At 43.4% G+C, this 20000-nt stretch overlaps 1 protein-coding gene across 1 annotated transcript in view; it reads left to right on the forward strand.

Moving 5' to 3' along the window:
• Positions 1–20000, forward strand: part of LOC118817330 (T-cell immunomodulatory protein-like) — a gene marked incomplete at both ends in the record, with an annotated part of 133333 nt that overhangs the window by 71489 nt on the left and 41844 nt on the right. The window contains 3 exon segments of the mRNA XM_036583897.1: positions 1474–1524; positions 1526–1556; positions 9716–9810. Of these exon segments, the coding sequence (XP_036439790.1) occupies positions 1474–1524; positions 1526–1556; positions 9716–9810 (177 nt within the window).

Genomic DNA, 20000 nt, shown 5'->3' on the forward strand with positions numbered 1-20000 from the left:
TCCCAACATTTCCAGTTTCCCCATCATTCCCATTACTCAAACCATTCTGTCACCCCCATCATTCCCGTCACCCCTGCCACTCCCATTATGACCATCATTTCTGTTGTTTTCATTATTCCAGTCATTCCAGACATTCCCATTATTCCCATCATTCCTGGTGTTCCCATCATTACCACCCTTTTGTCATTCCCATTATTCCCACCATCCTGTCTTCATCATTCCCATCACCCCTGCCACTCCCATTATAGCCATCATTCCTGTAATTTCCATCATTCTTATCATTTCTGTTGTTCTCATTCCCATTATTCGTTCCCATCATTGCCATCCTCCTGTCATTCCCGTTCCCCCCACCATCCTGCCACTCCCATTATAGCCATTATTCCTGTCATTCCCATCATTCATGTTCTCATTATTCTAATCAATTCAGACATTCCTATTATTCCTGCCATTACCATCATCCTGTCATTCCCATTACTCCCACCATTCTGTCATCTCCATCATTGCAATCATCCCTGTCACTCCCATTATAGCCATCATTCCAAACATTCCCATTATTCCCATTGTTCCTGCTGTTCTAATAATAACCATTATACTGTCACTCCCATTACTCCCACCATCCTGTCACCTCATCATTCCCATCACTCCTGCCACTGCCATTGCAGCCATCATTCCTGTCATTTCCATCATTCCTATCATTTCTGTTGTTCTCATTATTCCAGCCATTCCAAACATTCCCATTATTCCCATCATTCCTACCATTCCCATCATTACCATCATTCCCATCACTCCCACCATCCAGTCATCCTCATCATTCCCATCGCCCCAGCTACTCCCATTATATCGTTTCTGTCATTCCCATCATTCCTATCATTTCCATTGTTCTTGTTGTTTCCATTGCCCTGTTGTTTCATTCTCATCATTCCAGTCAATCTAGTTGTTCCCATCATCCCTCTTTTTGCCATCATTCCTGTTGTTCCTGTCATTCCCATTGTCCTTTCACTTCCATTGTTCCTTTCAGTTCCATTGTCCCCATCATTCTCTTCATTCCCACCAGTGCAGTCATTGCGATCGTTCCCATCATCCCTGTCTTTGCATTTGTTTCCATCATTCATCTCATTTCCATTGTTCCTGTCACTCCCATCATCCCTGCCATTCTAGTCACTATGATTGTTCCCTGTCTTAGCCCTCACTCCCGTCATTCCAGGCGTCTCCAATGCTCCCTCCTTTCCTGCCGTTCTCATCATTCCAGTCATGTCACCTCTGATCCCGCTGGTCTAATTTAGCCGCTTTTCTCCAACTGCAGCTCCTGACAGCTTTGCCTGAGAGCCGCGTGATGGTTTTGAAGTCCTCAGCGCGTCACTGAGCTGCCCGACGCTCCGCTGGAAATCAAAGGGTGCCGTACAGTCGGAACAGTGTGCCTGTTTCTCTCTTTCCTTTTGTTTTTTAATCCTTTCAAATGTTCTTCCTCCTCAGGATGGGAACTTCACCAGGAATCACACGGGAAAGGCGCCGGAGAACGTGAAGTTTGATAGGACAGTCTGCTTTCGTGGATTTTGGTGAGTTGGGAATATTGTGAATTTGTGAGTGTGTGTGAGTGTGTGAGTGTGTGTGTGTGTGTATGTATGGGCCTCATGAACACACACACACAGCCAAGTTGAATCTTTTAACTCCGGTGGGATCCCATTAAACATTTACAATACAAACCTCCCTCTCCGAGAGCCAGCGGATCACTGTAGAGCGGCGGAGATGACACCAGCGGAGGCGTCTCATGTAATGTAAATGATTGATAAGCGCAGAGAAATGACCTATATGATTCAGATGCCTTATCTCCGAGGAGCTTGGCCTTTTGTTCAAAGCCGGGGCTTATCTGAGCAAACGAGGACTCTTTCCTCTCCGCCGTTCCTCCCTTTAATCTCTCTCTTTCAGCACAGCGGAAAATGCCGCGTGTAGCCAGCTTGGTGTTTATGCGGCGGAGAGTTCGGGAGGTCACCGGTTCTTCAGGGGAAACAAAGAAGCTGGAGCTCATCTGGGCCTGAAGCACATCACAGCCTGGAGCTCTGAGTGAAGATTAAAGCGATAGTTTGACAAAAGTTAACCAAACGTAGTCGATCAGCCAAGATGTGGTTGGGTTTTGTACTGGAGCTACGAGGCTTATAGCGGCCAGTAGACTTGTGTGGATGCTATATGATGTGGATAATAAGGCAACGAGCCACCAGGGGCGATTTTATCACAGGGAAGGGGGTTTTTAAGAACCCTTGCCTGTAATAAAATCACTGTAACGCACGGCCTTAAGTGGCTCAGTGCTTTTATAAAACAGTGGCCAACATAAATGATGATAAAGTCCACAATTTCTCAGTAAATCATTTGTTATTATTAATAATAATTAACAAAAATAAGTATTCCGCCAAGAAATGTAGGTTCTTTAGTGTATGGTGTTGTTGCCAAGCAACCATGGACCTCTGAATGAGGAGAACGTTCGGTCGCCCATCACTGAATACAGAAACCTTGGTCACCAAATGACCACGGCAGGTCTTATTTAGCTCCAGTCCAGCGGCGCCCTCTTCTCACACTCGGGCTGAATCTCAAACGGCTCCCTGCTCCCTACATAGTGCACTACGTAGGAGTTTAAATACTCTTGTTTATCCGTGAGGTTTTTCTTCTTTTTCTCTCTCTCTCTCCTGTTTTCCGTGTCATGATTATCAGTTTAGCAGTGTTTTTCCGCTCCGCCGCAGCAATCACCTACAGTTACAGGTAAACTCGCTGTATTTCGGTTAATTACATGTAAATTGGCTAATGTTGCCCACCAGAGTCTATACTGATGAAAGAGGTCTAGCGAAAAAGTTAGAGATGAATATTAATCCTGTGATGATAAATGATCACTCGAGAAACATTTTGACCCAAATAGATTGAACACAGTGCTGCATCTGGAAGAAATATAAGATGAATAAGTCGAATCATGAAGTAGAAACTACACCACAGCCTAAAGTGGACTTTACGTGCTGGACAGTGACGAGACTGTCTAACTAAACTGCTAAAGAACTTCATTCAGGCTCCCATGTGTTCTTTTGTAGCTACTAATGAGAACACAAAACTTACCGAGTCAGAGCTGTTCACAGTGGTGGTGATAGGAACCAGACGTCCACCTCTAAAAGCTCCCTCACAGAAAGTTACTACATGAAATGGTTCTGAATTCACTGGCTGATGACCGAAACACTGTTTTATGGCCTATATTTTTCAAAATTCGTGGTGGATGGATATTTGCAGGACGTTTCATCGTCATCAACGTTCCATATAAACTCAGAAGACTCGTGTAGGTTCACTGGTGGTTCTGGATAGTAAATAAAATGTCTATATTAGTGTTGTAGTCATGGCGACCCCTGGTTCCCATCACCACCACTGTAAAGACATCTGAGTCTCTATAATCAACCCTTTCACACCAAACCGCTCTAAACTACTCTCAACTACTTATTTTGAAAAATTAATGGAATTTCAAAGCACTTCATTTACTGCCCAGTCCATACTGCGTATGCGTGGAAACTAAGCTGCAAAAACATACATATATCCACCTGTTCAGCCTACAGCAGGTCAGCCCCCGCCCCCGCTGTGTCCACTCACTGTCCACTCTATTAGACACTCCTACCTCGTCGGTCCACCTTGTAGACGTAAAGTCAGAGACGATAGCTCATCTGCTGCTGCACAGTTTGTGTTGGTCATCCTCTAGTCCTTCATCAGTGGTCACAGGACGCTGCCCACAGGACGCTGCTGGCTGGATATTTTTGGTTGGTGGACTATTCTCAGTCCAGCAGCGACACTGAGGTGTCTGATTCACTCAGACCAGCGCAACACACACTAACACACCACCACCACGTCAGTGTTACTGCAGTGCTGAGAATGACCCACCACCCAAATAGTACCTGCTCTGTGAGGGTCCATGGGGGTCCTGACCACTGAAGAACAGGGTAAAAGGGGGCTAACAAAGTATGCAGAGAAACAGATGGACTACAGTCTGTAACTGTAGAACTACAAAGTGCACCTATATAGTAAGTGGAGCTGATAAAGCGCTCTAGCCCCACCCTGGATTGATAAGAAATGTGTCAACCTGGTCTGCTTACATGGCAGCCATTCAACCACAATAAGGAGACCTCAGGTTTGGGCCCTTTAACGGTAGTTTTTCTTGTTTTTTTATTCTTCCCATCTGCAGTTTATCCAGTTTAAAGAGAAAAAAGGATGCATGTCCCTGAACGTTAACTAAAGATAAACACTGGTTAATCTCACCGTTTCCTTCCTCACAGAGCCGCAGAGCCGCTGTTTGGCCTTCGTTTAGCAAAATTTGGCCGCCGAATCACAAAGTGACTAATTGCAGTTAATTTCATAAAAGCGTATTTACAGTTAGTAACTCTTTCCTCGTTTGGCGTCTCCGCCGAGCTTCATTCTGGATATTTTTGCGCGTGGCACCGCTGTCAGAGTCATAATGAATGCACAGCATATGCCAGACAAAACAGTCCATCTGCCTTATCATAGCCGTAATTGCTCTTTTCTTCTGTTTTTTCTTTAATAAGTGACAGCCAAATGCATTATTCATTAATTGAACTTGCACAACACGGAGATGCATTTTGGCTGTCAGGAAGGTGGAGGATGGAGGGATGATGCTGCTGCTGCTGCTGCTGCTGTTTTTGCCTTTTTTCCTCTGCTTTCTCTCTTTTTCCTTCGACGCTCGCCCCGAGCCCTGAGCGTCGTGCATAATGTCGTTATGAGTCACATGCGTAGGGTGCGCGTGTGCATGTGCACTCGTGCATTCATTAGCGCTCGCTTTAGGCCTTTGGAGTCTGATTCGGTGGCGTAAACTAACGACAGAACCGCAGCTTGGGCTAATCGAGTCACGGGATTCCAGGAAGGTGCCGCTCGCGTAGATGATCTTCTAATCCTGCTCTGTTTCGAGGCGGCACACCCGCGGGAGCTCCGCCACTTCATTAGCTACTGGAGCTTCATCAACACGCTCGCCGGAGCCCGACGGGGAACCACAGATCTGCTGTGATTGTTTAGGATTATGAAATCTCACATTTCACTGAGATCTGATTCGTTAGGAGACGATTCAGTGCAAATTTTTGGTTTCATCACAATTTTTACCGCAATTCAGCTCAGTTCTGTTATTTAGGAAACGAGTCTGTTTATGCGACAAGTCGAGTTCAGAATGATTCAGTTCTGTTCTTTTAGAAACTAAAATGTTTTGTTACGTTTATGTTACATTTTTCCACGATTTGATTCATTTTGTGCGTCTTTAGATGTCATCGCGAATTAATCTGAAACCATTTAATAGTTTTGATTCTTTAAGAAATTATTTGAAATCTGAAATTTGACCCCAGTTTGAGTTCTGTTCAGTTTGTTGGGAAACAATTCAGTGCATCATGGAATTTCTGATTTCTTGAGGATTCGATTTGATTTAGGAAATGATTCAGTTCATCTTGAAATTTCAAATTTAGCTATAAATCAATTCAATTTGATTCAGTTCTTGAAGAGACAGTTCTCAGTGCATCTTGACATTTTTATTTTCACGACAATTCAGTTTTTGAATTTTACCGCAATTCAGCTCAGTACTTTTATTTAGGAAGCGAGTCTATTTATGCGATAAGTAGAGTTCACAATGATTCAGTCCTGTTTTTTTAGAAACTAAATTAAGTTTTGTTTGAAATTTGAAATTTCTTATCACGATTCAGTTTTATTCTAATGACAATCGTGTAATTAATTAGATTTTTTTGCGAAATTATTTGGAATCTCAAATTTGACCCCAGTTGGGATTCTTTTCATTTCAGTGGAAAACAGTTCAGTGCATCTTGAAATTTTTGATTTCACCACAATTCAGTTTTTCAAATTTTACTGCAATTCAATTCCGTTCTGTTATTTAGAAAACAAGTCTATTTATGCGATAAGTAGAGTTTCACAATGATTTGAATCTGTTCTTTAAGATATTAAATTAAGTTTCACATGAAATTTCAAATTTCAAATTGATTCAATTCATTTGATTCAGTCCCCCATGAAACGTGTCTTAAAGAAAATCATGGTGAATTTTGAAACGATCATATATTAAATAATTTATTGAAGAATCAAGCTGTATGGAATCGTGGTGTATTGAATCAGATGTAATGCATCTCGGGAATTTCAAATTTGAACACAGTTAAATTTGGTTCAGTACACCATGATTCAGTATAGTTTGATTCTTTAAGATATTAAATTAAATTAAATGTGATCATGTCAAAATTCAACATGATCCCAATCAATTAAATTCTTTAGGAAACCGATGTGTCAAAATGTGTCATCTCAGATTTGTCAATGATTTGATTCAATTTGATTCATTTCTTTAAGAAACGATTCACTGCATCTTAAAACTTTAGCACAATTTGATTTGATTTGATTCACCATGATTCAGTTTAATTTGATTCTTTAGGATATGATTCAGTGCATCATAAATTCATCGCAGTTCAGTTCAGTTTGACTCTTTACTGCATCATGACTGTCAGGTTTCACTGCGGTTTTGGGGTTTCCTGTGTTTGGGGTCATCAGCAGGACTGACACTCAGACTGAGTGTTTCTGAGAGTGTACACTTCAGTGAGTTCCTTAATGTGGTTCCTCAGCACGACACACACACACACACACACACACACACACACACACACACACACACACTCACACACCCACACACTCACAGCACACCAGCCCTCTGTTTATGGGGCCTCTGCTGTTTCAGTATGATACAGACTCTACCACTACGCTTTCTCTCCTTTTCTCTCCTCTCTCTCTCTCTCTCTCTCTCTCTCTCTCTGTCACTATCTCTCTCTCTCTATCTCTGTCACTCTTTCTCTCTTTCTGTTAAGGGAAAGATAATATTATAGATACAATAGTAGCTATAAATTAATCTATTTGCATAGTTATAGGTAATCAATAAAGTAAAAGAAAAATAAGAGTCAAAACAATTTCTAAATATGTGATAATCAGTAATAAACAATGTAAAAAATATAGCAGTTAATATACAGTAACATCTCTCTCTCTCTCTCTCTCTCTCTCTTCACTTCTCTCTGTCTCTCTCTCCTTTCTTCTGTCTCCATTTCTTTGATCCCTCTCTCTTGTTCTTTTTTAATCTCTCTCCTTCCCTTCTCTTTTCTCTTTCTTTCTATTTTTGTTCTCTTTCTGTCTCCCTCTCTTTCTCTTTTCTTTCACTCTTTTTCTCTTCTCTCTCTTTCTCTTTCTCTCTCCCTTTTCACTCTCTTTCTCTCTGTCTCTCTGTCTCTCTCTCTCTCTCTCTCTCTCCCTTTTCACTCTCTTTTTCTCTTTCTCTTCCTTTTCACTCTCTTTCTCTCTGTCTCTCTCTCTCTCTCTCCCTTTTCACTCTCTCTTTCTCTCTCTCTCTCTCTCACTTTTCACTCTCTTTCTCTTTGTCTCTGTCTCTTTGCCTCTCTCTCTCTCTCTCTCCCTTTTCACTCTCTTTCTCTCTTTCTCTTTGTCTCTCTCTCTCTCTCCCTTTTCACTCTCTTTCTCTTTGTCTCTGTCTCTTTGCCTCTCTCTCTCTCTCTCTCTCTCTCTCCCTTTTCACTCTCTTTCTCTCTTTCTCTTTGTCTCTCTCTCTCTCTCCCTTTTCACTCTCTTTCTCTCTTTCTCTTTGTCTCTCTCTCTCTCTCCCTTTTCAATTCAATTCAATTCAATTCAATAAGCTTTACTGGCAGGACCATATTCATTTACAGTATTGCCAAAGCATCATCAAAAGGAACAAGAAGAATTAACATTTAGAACAAGAGCACAAGAACTCTTAATTTCATTTGATATAAGAATAATTATGACAAGAATCACATAAAATAATAGCAAAAATAGTGCTTTGGACTATTTTTATTTATTTATTTATTTATTTATTTAAAGAGACTCTCTCTTTCTCTCTGCTTTCTTTTGCTGTCTCTGTCTCTTCTCTCCCCCTCCCTGCCTCTTCTCTTTCGGTCTTTTTCTGTCTGTCTCTCTCTTTCTCTCTCTCTCTCTCTCTCTCTCTCTCTCTCTCTCTCTCTCTCTCTCTCACACACACTCTGTATGCTGCTCTGCCTTTTTGTTTCCTCCTTGTTATTCTTTCTCCTCTTCCCACGTTCCGTCTTCTCTGTGTCCTCAAAGTCCCCGTCCGTATAGCTCAGCGAGAGTGAGAGAGAGAGAGAGAGAGGGAGAGAGAGAGAGAGAAGATTGAAAGATAAAGTCTGACAGCTCTGCAGAACAGCAGCCCGTCCCCCGCGTTAATAATGTCATTATGCCGGCTGGAGAGAGGCCGAGCGCCGTGAATGTGATCTGATTGTTCCTTTTAATGTCCTCACTGAACGCAGTTTGATCTGCACTGCATCTCCCGAAGTTTGTAGACGCCCGAGCGTCCAGCGTTTTCCCTGAAATCAGGGCTGTTAATCGGGAGTTTGCTGCAGTAACAGCCTCTGCTCTTCTGGGAAGGCTGTACACCAGAGCTGCGTTCCTAAAGCTGGGCTGCAGTCCTGTGGACGCTCCTCATTGGTATTCCGTAATGCAAAACGGGACGGTCCACCAAGACATCGGAAAGGAGCAAAGTTTGGTGGAGAGAATGCTGCTGATGCGCTTGCAGAACTGGCTTGTTTGTCATTAAATGCCATCCTACAGGCTGAATCCTGCTCAGCTGATCGAAAGCAGGTGCATTTCGTACCCTGCATTCGATTGATCAGCACCCTCTTATACAGATGAACTACAGAAACGGGGTTCTGTACATTTTACAGGCCTTTTTAAACAGTGTGTAGCACTTCTACTGTCAGTGTTGGACATCCTGTGGCCGATTTTAGATAATCCATATATCCAATATTATTATTTATCCTAGAACAAGGGTTGGCAACCCAAATGTTAAGAGCCATTTTGTTCCTTCAGCAAAAAAAAAAAACACACCTTGGGAGCCTCAACACTTTATATCCATTTTACCATCTTGGCTGTAAAGATGTCTCAGTATGTGCTGATGAACTAGTATAGGATAAAAAATATAAAATAAATGAAAACACAGACTCACTTTGCTCTACTTTAATCTTTAGCTCAGCTATAGCTGCTTTTCTCACATCTCCAGCAGGAAACTTTTCCTCAAAAGTTGAACTGTTTCTTGTAAAATGTCTATCAGCATTTATTTTTTTTGAGGCTGAAGTCGCTTCTTATTCACCAGGTTATTGTTTGAATTTTCCCGTTCCACCTTAAATGGTGCAGCAGGAGTCCTTAACGTCCTTAGTGATTTCCTGAGTGTCCGTCGGTCAGTTTCACACAGAATGTAGACGGACACATGAATCCACCAGTTCCACGCGGTGAGAGGCAGATGACGTGTATCTCAGCCCCTCTTCATAGGCTCATAACTCCGGACGTGAGTCTCGTATGATCTCGAGATAAGATGGAATGGAAAGGGCGACTCTACAGATTCAGGAAGTGTTTGAACTGGATTTCTGCACTTTATTGTAACAAAGAGAGAGAAACACATAGAGAAACATCAAATTTGGCACACGGGTGAGTTAGAGGACCCCAGAGGGTTACACAAGCTGTGGATGCGCCTTAAAATAGCTGAATTCACCATATAGAAGGGCTGTCTGGATACTTTTGGACATACAGTATAATAAGAATGAACATGAGGTGTCAAAAGTCTGTATTTCTGAAATGATTAGCGTCAGTCTGATCAGAAATCTCTCTGTTTTGCTTTCAGATGGCGACGGCTCTCAGGACCACCTGCTGCCGGTGTGCTTGGACAATACATGTGCGAAAAGCGCCATTTACTTGGCAAAACCGGGCCAAGCTGAGGTACATGACCCTCCATTATCGCTCCATCACACACATCTACCACATCCCTCTCTCCTTTTCTGCACTCCTCTGAGCTGGTTGGGTTAAAACCAGGGATTGGAGACTGTTTTAAACTCTGACCTGAGTAAAACCTTTTACTTCCACAGTCAGAGACCAGAGACCCTCCATATCAGTGCTGCCCACTGTGGGGCCAGAGTTCGAATCGTTTGAATTGGTCTGAAGGAAATCGATTCACTCGCTCAGACAATAAGAGAACACATTTTTATACAACGTCTGATTTTTCAGCTTTTTATTTGTCTTTGATTTCTGAAATATTTTTAACAAAACATTAATATAGCAGTAGTATAAGATGCAAGTAGTATAGTGTTAAAAATAAAATGGAAAACTATCTATTGCCTATAATCGTCTCTGGCTGCAACACAAATATAACAGCACGCACGCTGTATGGACAAAAGTATTGGGACACCTACACATCACACCCACAGGACCTTTTATGAATCCCAGTCTAAATCCATAGGCATTAATATGGAGCTGGTCCCCCTTCGCAGCTCTAACAGCTTCCACTCTTCTGGGAAGCTTCTACAAGATTTCGGAGTGTGTCTGTGGGAATTTCTGTCCATTCATCCAGAAGAGCATTTGAGAGGTCAGACACTGATGTTGGACGAGAGGGCCTGGCTCACAATCTCCGTTCTAGTTCATCCCAAAGGTGTGTGGTGGGGTTGAGGTCAGGGCTCTGTGAGGGCCAGTCAAGTTCTTCACACCAAACTCACCCAGTCAGGCCTTTATGGAGCTGCTTTGTGCACTGGGACTCAGTCATGCTGGGACAGGAAAGGTTCTTCCCCAAACTGTTCCACAAAGTTGGAAGCGACAATTGTCCAGAATGTCTTGGTGCTGAAGCATTAAGATTCCCCTTCACTGGAACTAAGGGTTCTAGACCAACCCCTGAAAAACAGCCCCATATCATCATCCCTCCTCCACCAAACTCTACAGCTGGCACAGTGCAGTCAGGCAGGTAAGGTTCTCCTGGCATTCGCCAAACCCAGACTCGTCCATCAGACTGACAGGTAGAGAAGCTGATTCATCATTCCACAGAACACGTTTCCACTGATCCAGAGTCCAGTGGCGGCGCTTTACACCACTAAATCCAACACTTGGCATTGTCCATTTTGATCTTAGGCCTGTGTGCAGCTGCTCAGCCATAGAAACCCATTTCATGAAGCTCCTAATGTGGAGTTCTTTTGCTGATGTTGCTTCCAGAGGCAGTTTGGAGCTCTTTGGTGATTCAACAGAGGATAGGCGCTGTGTGAGTTTGGTGGTCTTCCGCTTCGTGGCTGAGCTGTTGTTGCTCCTAAACTCCATTTCACCATAATAGCACTTACAGTTGTCTGGGGCAGATCTAGCAGGACAGACATTTGACAAACTGACTTGTGGCAGAGGCGGCATCCTATAACAGAGCCATGTTTAAGGTCACTGAGCTCATCAGTTCGACCCTCTACTGCCAGTGTTCGTCTATGGAGACTGCAAGACTATGAGCTTAATTGTATCCACCTGTTAGAAATGGGTGTGACTGAAACACCTGAACTCAATAATTAGATGTGTCCCAATTCTTTTGTCTATATAGTGCATGTACCTCGTTACTCAGAATCTCATTACATTAAAGTGTCCATATCATGTAAAAATTAGATTTGTGTGTTGTATGTAAACACCGTTAGTTTCAAATTCACTCGCTCCCCATTCCTTAAAGCCCATATGTAGAAAATAAGCTGCAAAAACAACACTGTTTATTTTAATTTCACAAAAACCAGCACATTTTCTCATCTGCCTTTTCTGCCTACAGTCTTAAGTCTTAAAGAAACGGTAATAAGAACACTGTACACATGTATCATGACTATATTTGGTACATGAACCTGTTAAAACATCAGAATTGGATCTCAGGGAGAAAAATACAGAAGGAAAATGTAGGAAATGGGCCCTTTAACGTGCACTGAAGTTTTTACAGCCCCCTATTGGCCTTATTAGATAATAACATAATGATTTTAAAAATTATTCCCCTGTAACCCTGAACTAGGACTCTGCTGTCTCTCTGAAATGCTGTGACTCTGTGTTGAGCTGCTAGTGAGCAATGAGGGCGAAAGGCGAGGGGTGAAAACCCCTTAATGTGAAAAACTATTCACACCTGCAACTTTCTTCATATTAAACAGTTCTGCACAGCTGACATCATAAACACACAGCGTTTAAACACAATAACACTCATAATTGTGGACCTCTGTCACCTACAGACAGTTCGCTTCTGTTCTGTGAATCACTTCTATAAAAATATATTCCATCACCATCATTGAGGGGAAAAAAGCAGAGCGTAGAAACTGACGGAGCTCCAGACAGGGGGGGAATTGTGTTTTATGGCTGCTGTAAAAGGAGGTTATGACTGTTTTCTTCTCCTGTAAAGTTGCTGCTTCAGTGATGTGAAAATGCTGATATTTACTCCATATATTAACTAATTATTATCTCATATTTCTGTCAGTGTTCACTCTCTTTAGCTGACAGCTAATGATCTGAGTGTTAGAGGCACAACACAAAGAGGACACACACACACATACACACACACTGTGTGTCTGCTTTTGTTTGACTTTCCTACCTTGGAGGAGAAGAGGAATAGAGAGAGAGAGAGAGAGTGGTAAAGAAATTAACACTCAGAGTAAATTAAAATGCTATCAGGCCCTAAAAACAGAATATGAATTGGAAGAGTATCTCCTGACTGTCAGAGATACAAAGCAGAGACAGATCCTGACCAAGTACAGACTCAGTGACCACAGCCTGGCCATAGAACAGGGCAGGTATAAAAAGTCCTGGCTGCCCAGAGAGGAGAGGTGGTGTGGTCACTGTCTGACAGGTGAGGTTGAGACAGAGATGCACTTTCTTGTTCACTGTGAAAAATACAAACAAACAAGGGAAATTTACACAAACGAATTTAAAAAATTAATCCCAAATTTTGAAAAATGTACAGAATTGGAGAAATTATGAATATTCCTTGGAGAGGGGCTCACAGCTCACAGCCCCCCTCGCTGCCAAATACATAACAACATGCCACCGCCTGAGAGACAGCGGGTAACAGCCCCCCCATACCCCCACCCTCCTGACCTCCATCCCACATACCCCACTCCACTTACCCACACCCTCCATACCCCCATTCCACCTACGCCCACCCTCCATACCCCACTCCACTTACCCCCACCCTCCATACCCCCACTCCACCCTCCCCCACTCCACTTACCCCCCACCCTCCATACCCCACTCCTCTGACCCCCAACATTGCAAATGTCATTAGTTTACTAATTTGTATGGTTATAATTATAAACAGTGATAATAATAATACTGTAATATTATGATTATAATAATTAATATGGTCATTATTTATGTTGGTTCTTTTATCTTATTCTGTTTTTCATTACTGTTTTTGTTGTTCACTTCTACTGTTGTGATGCTTTAGCAATACTGTACCTCACAGTCATGCTAATAAAGCTATTCTGAACAGAGAGAAAAAGAGAGGGAGAGAGATAGGCACGTATAGAGAAATAGAGAGAGAGGGAGAGAGATAGGCACGTATAGAGAAATAGAGACAGAGGGAGAGAGATAGGCACGTATAGAGAAATACAGAGAGAGGGAGAGAGATAGGCACATATAGAGAAATAGAGACAGAGGGAGAGAGATAGGCACGTATAGAGAAATACAGAGAGAGGGAGAGAGATAGGCACGTATAGAGAAATACAGAGAGAGGGAGAGAGATAGGCACGTATAGAGAAATACAGAGAGAGGGTGAGAGATAGGCACGTATAGAGAAATACAGAGAGAGGGAGAGAGATAGGCACGTATAGAGAAATACAGAGAGAGGGAGAGAGATAGGCACGTATAGAGAAATACAGAGAGAGGGTGAGAGATAGGCACATATAGAGAAATACAGAGAGAGGGAGAGAGATAGGCACATATAGAGAAATACAGAGAGAGGGAGAGAGAGGCACGTATAGAGAAATACAGAGAGAGGGTGAGAGATAGGCACGTATAGAGAAATACAGAGAGAGAAAGAGTGCAATATGCACAGATAGAGAAAGGTGTAGTGTGGCGAGGAAAGATGGAGATGGAATGAGAGAGAGAGGGAGAGAGAAAAGGTCAAAACAATGTAGAGGGAGACTCAGAGAGAGAGAGAGCACAGAGGAGAGATAGTGACAAAGATGGAGAGAAGAAGAGAGAAAATGAGGGACGAAGATGTAGAGAGATGGAAAAAAAGGACAATAAGAGAAACAGAGAAACGGAAAGCAAGAATGATCAGGGAGAGCGAGGGAGAGAGAGAGAGCAAAGAAGAGAAAGAGAGAGAAAAGGTGGAAGAAAGAGAGCAAACAAGGAATAGAGACAGAAGAGAGGGAGAGAGAGCAAGGGAGAATGATGGAAAGAGAGAGAGGAGAGAGAGAGAGAAGCGTGCCTGTTTTCGTTGTCCTGTCACGGCTGATGGTTTTATTTGTCTGAGACAGAGTAAGTTTTTTTTTGGTTTGTTTTTTTTTTCTCCATTTTTTTCCCCCATTTTTCATCATTTCTCTTCCTCCATCTGTTCCTTTTCTGTCCTTCTTTCTCTATTTCTCCACCTTCCTATCTCTTCTTTTCCATCCTTCTACATCCACTATTAATATACATATTACTGACACAGGAGTTCAGCTGTTAGTGTGTTTAATCTCCATAGAAAAGCATTGATCAATAGAATCAGCTGCACATGAGCCTGAGGTCACTATGATCAGTGCCCAGCGTGGGACTAGAGGGGTATAAAGCCCCCCACATTGGGCTGTGGAGCAGTGGAACTGTGTTCTCTGGAGTGATGGAGCTCCATCCAATACCTTTGGGATGAGTTAGTGATCCAGAACTGACCATCCAGCATCAGTACCTGACCTCACTAATGATCAAATCCTCACAGCAATGTTCAACATCTAGTGTACAGCCTTCCCAGATAAGTAGAGGCTGATACTGCAGTAAAGGTGGACAAACTTCATATTAACACCCTTCATTTCATAAGAAATGCTGGACAAGAAGGAGAAGGAGGAGCGGAAGAGCAAAACAAACAGAATGAATAACCAGTAAATGTGTGTAAAACAAAAGAGGCAGTGAACAGTCAGTGTGTTACCGTCGTCAGCGCGACAGATCACGGCGTAATTAGTCGCCATCTCTGTCAGTGCCCTTCCCCGGGGACGGTTCCGTCCTTAGAACGTGATTTCTGTGTGTAGGCGTGAACGCCAGTACCATCTGCTCTTGAAGTGCAGCAGGTACAGAAGATGCTTCTGTGTGAACGTCCCACCCCCCCACCCCCCACCACACAGACACACACACACACACACACACCTCCACCCTCATCAGTCTGTTGTGTGAGATCGTTCTGTTTCCTATCATGCTAATCTGCTCGTTATTGACTATGTAAACATGTAGCTTCACACTCATTGGGCTGATTAGAGACACAAACACAGCACAGCTACTCTCATTCCTTCATCTTCATCCATTACAGCCCGAACGATGTGAACATTTACCGATATCGATTTTAAAGAGCTGAAAATTTCCGATAACTACTGACGCACTGCATAAAAAGGGCGAGTGAAATCATCTCAGATCTACCCTCCTAAAAAAGACGGTTCTTCAAGGGTTCTTTAGTTAATACGGTGGTTCTCTATAGAACTATGAACACTCAGAGAACCCTTTGCATGCTTAAATGGTTATTTGCATGGTGAAATGGTTCGTCAGAACCACTTGGTACTACTTGGTAACTATTAGTGCAGGGGTGTCAAGCTTCACTAAAAGGGCCACGTTAAAAAATCTCTAAAAATGGGCTCCCGAGTGGCGCAACCGTCTAAGCGTTGGCCCTGTCATCAGGAGATCGCGAGTTCGATCCCTGGTGATGCTACAGCCGTCCGTAGCCGGGAGTCCAAGAGAGCACAATTGGCCTCGCTCTCTCTGGGTGGGTAGGATGGCCCCTCCCTCTCCCCCCATCACTCAGCGCGATGCTAGTCAGCGCAGGCGTCTGTTAGCTGACGTAACAGATCTGGTGGTTGGCGCTTTCCTCCGAGCGCGTTCGGCTGTCCAGTGACGTTGCGTGAGCAAAAGAAGCGGTGGCTGGTTTCATAGGTCTCGGAGGAAGCCTGTGTTAGCCTCCGCCCTCCTAGCGTTGATAATATCGTGTGATTGGGGGAGTCCTAACTAGCGGGTGGAATTGGAAATGACTAAATTGGGGAGATAATTGGGTAAAAATCCAAAATCTCTAAAAAGTTTTTACTTTAAGTTTTGCTGTGACTCAAATGGCCCAAACTGCAACAGCAGAACAGGCACTGAATACTGATTCAAAATAATTCTAAATAAAAATAAATTGTTTTAGTTTTTTTTTTTTTTTAAACTGCCTATTTACTTGAACTAGACACCAGGCATCTTTTCTTTTTGTGTAACCGCTGACCCAAAGATTGTTTTTGGGATAAGGGGGTCAGAATGCGCACTATGTTGCGGTGCATGCTGGGGACTGTAGTGCAGCTCAGGGTGAAAGGGGCTAATAAGAATAGAAAATCTAAATAATTTCGAGGGCTGAATAAGACTGTGTGATGGGCCTTACTGGCCCGCTTGCCTTGTGTTTGACACGTGGGCTTTAGTGAGTGTGTGTGTTCACACGTACACGTACGTCTCCCATCATTCTGTTTCTGCGTTTCGTCTGGCAGTAGCACCGTTTTCTCTTTGTATTTTCCTTCGTCTGGTAGTGGATATTCAGGATGTTTGTGTGTTAATCCGCCGCTGTGTGCAGCCCTACTGCACACCACAGACTTCCGAGTCGGATCTCGGAAATTCTGCGATGGCTCTGCGGTGGTTGGCTGCGTCAGGGCTGAACAGGGGCCCGGTAGACAAATTTACTGAGTGGTGTGGAACGAACCATCTGCTCCTCACTGTGGCCAAGACCAAGGAGATGGTGGTAGACGTCACGAGGGCGAAGAGGACCACAGCCAGACTAACGAACATCGTATGACAGGACGTTGAGCTGATTGACACCTACAGATATCTTGGTGTCCACCTCGAAAGCAGGCCGGACTGGAGGGTCAACGCAGAGGCTGAGTACAAGTCAGAGATGAGCAGACTCTGCTTTCTGAGGGAGATCATGTTTTTACTGTTTGCAGCAGGACGTTGGAGACTTGGAAAATTGTGATTTCTTTAAATTTTTAAAAAGTTTTAATACACGATATGGATGCTTGGTTTCCTCTGATTGGTCTAACTCAGAGGTCGGCATCATGCAGCTCTGAAGCAACACCAGGCTTTTTTACTGTCCTGTTGTGGCTCCACAGCTGAATCAGATTTGTAGGTAATAATAAAATAATCCTCCTTTACAGTAAAATAAAGCTCTGCTGATCGTTCAACACAGTTTAACAATAAATGATCTTAAACTCTGGAGTTAATGTAGAACTGCTGATTCACCCTTTAACCCTGAAGATCAGCGCAGACTGCTGGTCACCATAGCAACACAGAAAACAGTCTCGCCTAGCTAGTAGCTAACGAAACGGCAAAGAGAGAGATTTAAGATGAACATCGATAATTTAGAGACGAATGGACTTATTAGTGTTTATAATCACTCCAGCTGGTTTCCTGATACGTTTAATCTGCAGCGAGAAACTGACAAACACTAAAAAGTTGCAAGGCTGAAGTTTCTCATTCACCAGCTTCTTGTTCGAATTCTCCCATTCCACCTTAAATGGTGCAGCACTTACATTTAAGGTGGAACAGGAAGATTTGAACAATAAGCTGGTGAATGAGAAGCGACTTCAGCTTCATCAAAAGTCAAACATTGAGAGACGTTTTACACGAAACTGTTCTACTTTTTGAAAAGTTTCCTGCTGGAGATGCGAGAAAAGCGGCTATAGCTGAGCTAAAGCTTAAAGCAGAGCAAAGTGAGTCTGTGTTTTCATTTATATTATATTTTTTATCCTATACTAGAACATCAGCACACACTGAGACATCTTTACAGCCAAGATGGTAGAATGGATATAAAATCTTGTGGCTCCCAAAGTGGTTTGATTTTTATTAACAGGACAAAGTTGCTCTTCTTAACATTTGGGTTGTGACCCCTGATCTAACTCATCTACAGGCAGTTCACAGCCTCCACCTTATTTGGTTAAATTTGCCCACCTTAAACTTGTTAATGCAGCGTCGATGATAATATAGGCTGTATTAAAATTGCAGCTCTTATGATTTGACTCTCCAGTCTGTGTTTGGAAGTGCTGTCTTCTCTGCAGTCATGAACAAATAAATATCACTCAGGGGGATATTGACCAGCAGGAGTCAAATAGAAGCCCCTTTCTTAGAAAGTTCAGCAAAGTCTGAAGAGGCTGATATATGAGCTTAAAACAGTCTCTCTCACATCAGAGATGTTTGTGTGTTATAATATAAACTGTTAAGTATTATTGTAAATATCTTTAGCTGGATATAAATTCCAGCCAGTGTTATTACCGACTGATTTATCAGTGGGGCTCTAATTTCCGTTAACGTGTGTTGTTGTAACTAAAGCTTAAACTCTGCTCTAAATGCCAGTCTCTGTCTACAGCCTGTACATCAGAGAGGGAGAGAGAGAGAGATAGACACAGACAGGGAGAGAGAGAGAGGCAGTGGGGTGAAGTGGTGTGTGTGCAGAATTTCAACACTAGTCTGTTGGTGCAGTAAGAGAAACAGAACAGGAGGCTCTTCTCTTCTTTTTCTCTCCTCTCTTCTCTTCTCCTCTCTTCTCTATTTGTCTCTACTGCTCTTTTATGGTCTCTCCTGCTCTCTCCTCTTTTTTTTTCTTCTCCACTCTTTTCTTCTTATCTCTATTCTCTTCTCATTTTGTCTCTTCACTTCTCTTTTGGTCTTATCTTCTCTCTTCTCTTTTTTTCTGCTCCTCTTATTCTCTTCTCTTTTCTGGTCTTCCCTGCTGCCTTCTGTTCTTTCTTCTCCTCTCCTTTTCTTCTCTTCTTGTCTCATCACTTCCGGGCTCTTCTCTTCTTTTCTCTTTTCTCTTCTTTTCTGGTCTCTCTTGCTGTCTTGTCTTCTTTTCTTCTCCTGTCCTTATCTTGTGTCATCTCTTCTCTTCTCGTCTCTCGTTCTCCAGCTCCTTCTCTTCTCTTCTCTTCTCTTCTATTCTCTTTCCTTGTTTCTTCTGCTCTTCTCTTTTCTTTCTTCTTCTTTCCTCTTTTTTCTTCTCTTTCTTTTTTCTTCTCATTTTTCTTTTTCTCCTCTCTTCTTTCCTCTCCTCTCGTCTTCTTTCCATTCCTCTCCTCTCTCATCCTCTCCTTTCCTCTCGCCTCTTCTCCTCTCCTCCTCTCCTCTCCTCCTCTCCTCTTCTTTCCTCTCCTCTTCTTTCCTTTCCTCTTCTCTTCTTTCCTTTCCTCTCCTCTCCTCTTCTTTCCTATCCTGTCCTCTCCTTTCCTCTCCTCTCCTCTCCTCTCCTCTCCTCTTCTCTCCTTTCCTCTCCTCTCCTCTCCTCTCCTTTCCTCCCTTCTCCTTTCCTTTCCTTTCCTTTCCTTTCCTTTCCTTTCCTCTCCTCTCCTCTCCTCTTCTTTCCTTTCCTCTCCTCTCCTCTTCTTTCCTATCCTCTCCTCTTCTTTCCTATCCTCTCCTCTCCAGTTATAGGCTGTGTTGTTTGTTGGTCAGTGGAGCGTGGTTGTGTATCCGGGTGTTGGTCAGCGGAGCGGGTTGTGTGTACGGATGTTGGTCAGCAGAGCGCGGTTGTGTGTCCAGGTGTTGGTCAGTGTAGCGTGGTTGTGTATCCGGGCGTTGGTCAGTGGAGCGCGGTTGTGTATACGGGTGTCGGTGAGCGGAGCGCGGTTGTGTATCCGGGTGTCGGTCAGTGGAGCGCGGTTGTGTATCCGGGCGTTGGTCAGCGGAGCGTGGTTGTGTATCCTGGTGTTGGTCAGTGGAGCGCGGTTGTGTATCCGGGCGTTGGTCAGTGGAGCGCGGTTGTGTATCCTGGTGTTGGTCAGCGGAGCGCGGTTGTGTATCCTGGTGTTGGTCAGTGGAGTGCGGCTGTGTATCCGGGCGTTGGTCAGTGGAGCGCGGTTGTGTATCCTGGTGTTGGTCAGTGGAGCGCGGTTGTGTATCCTGGTGTTGGTCAGTGGAGCGCGGTTGTGTATCCTGGTGTTGGTCAGTGGAGCGCGGTTGTG

The sequence above is a fragment of the Colossoma macropomum genome, unplaced genomic scaffold, assembly GCF_904425465.1.
Source record: "Colossoma macropomum unplaced genomic scaffold, Colossoma_macropomum, whole genome shotgun sequence".
In the NCBI taxonomy this organism is placed as follows: domain Eukaryota; kingdom Metazoa; phylum Chordata; class Actinopteri; order Characiformes; family Serrasalmidae; genus Colossoma; species Colossoma macropomum.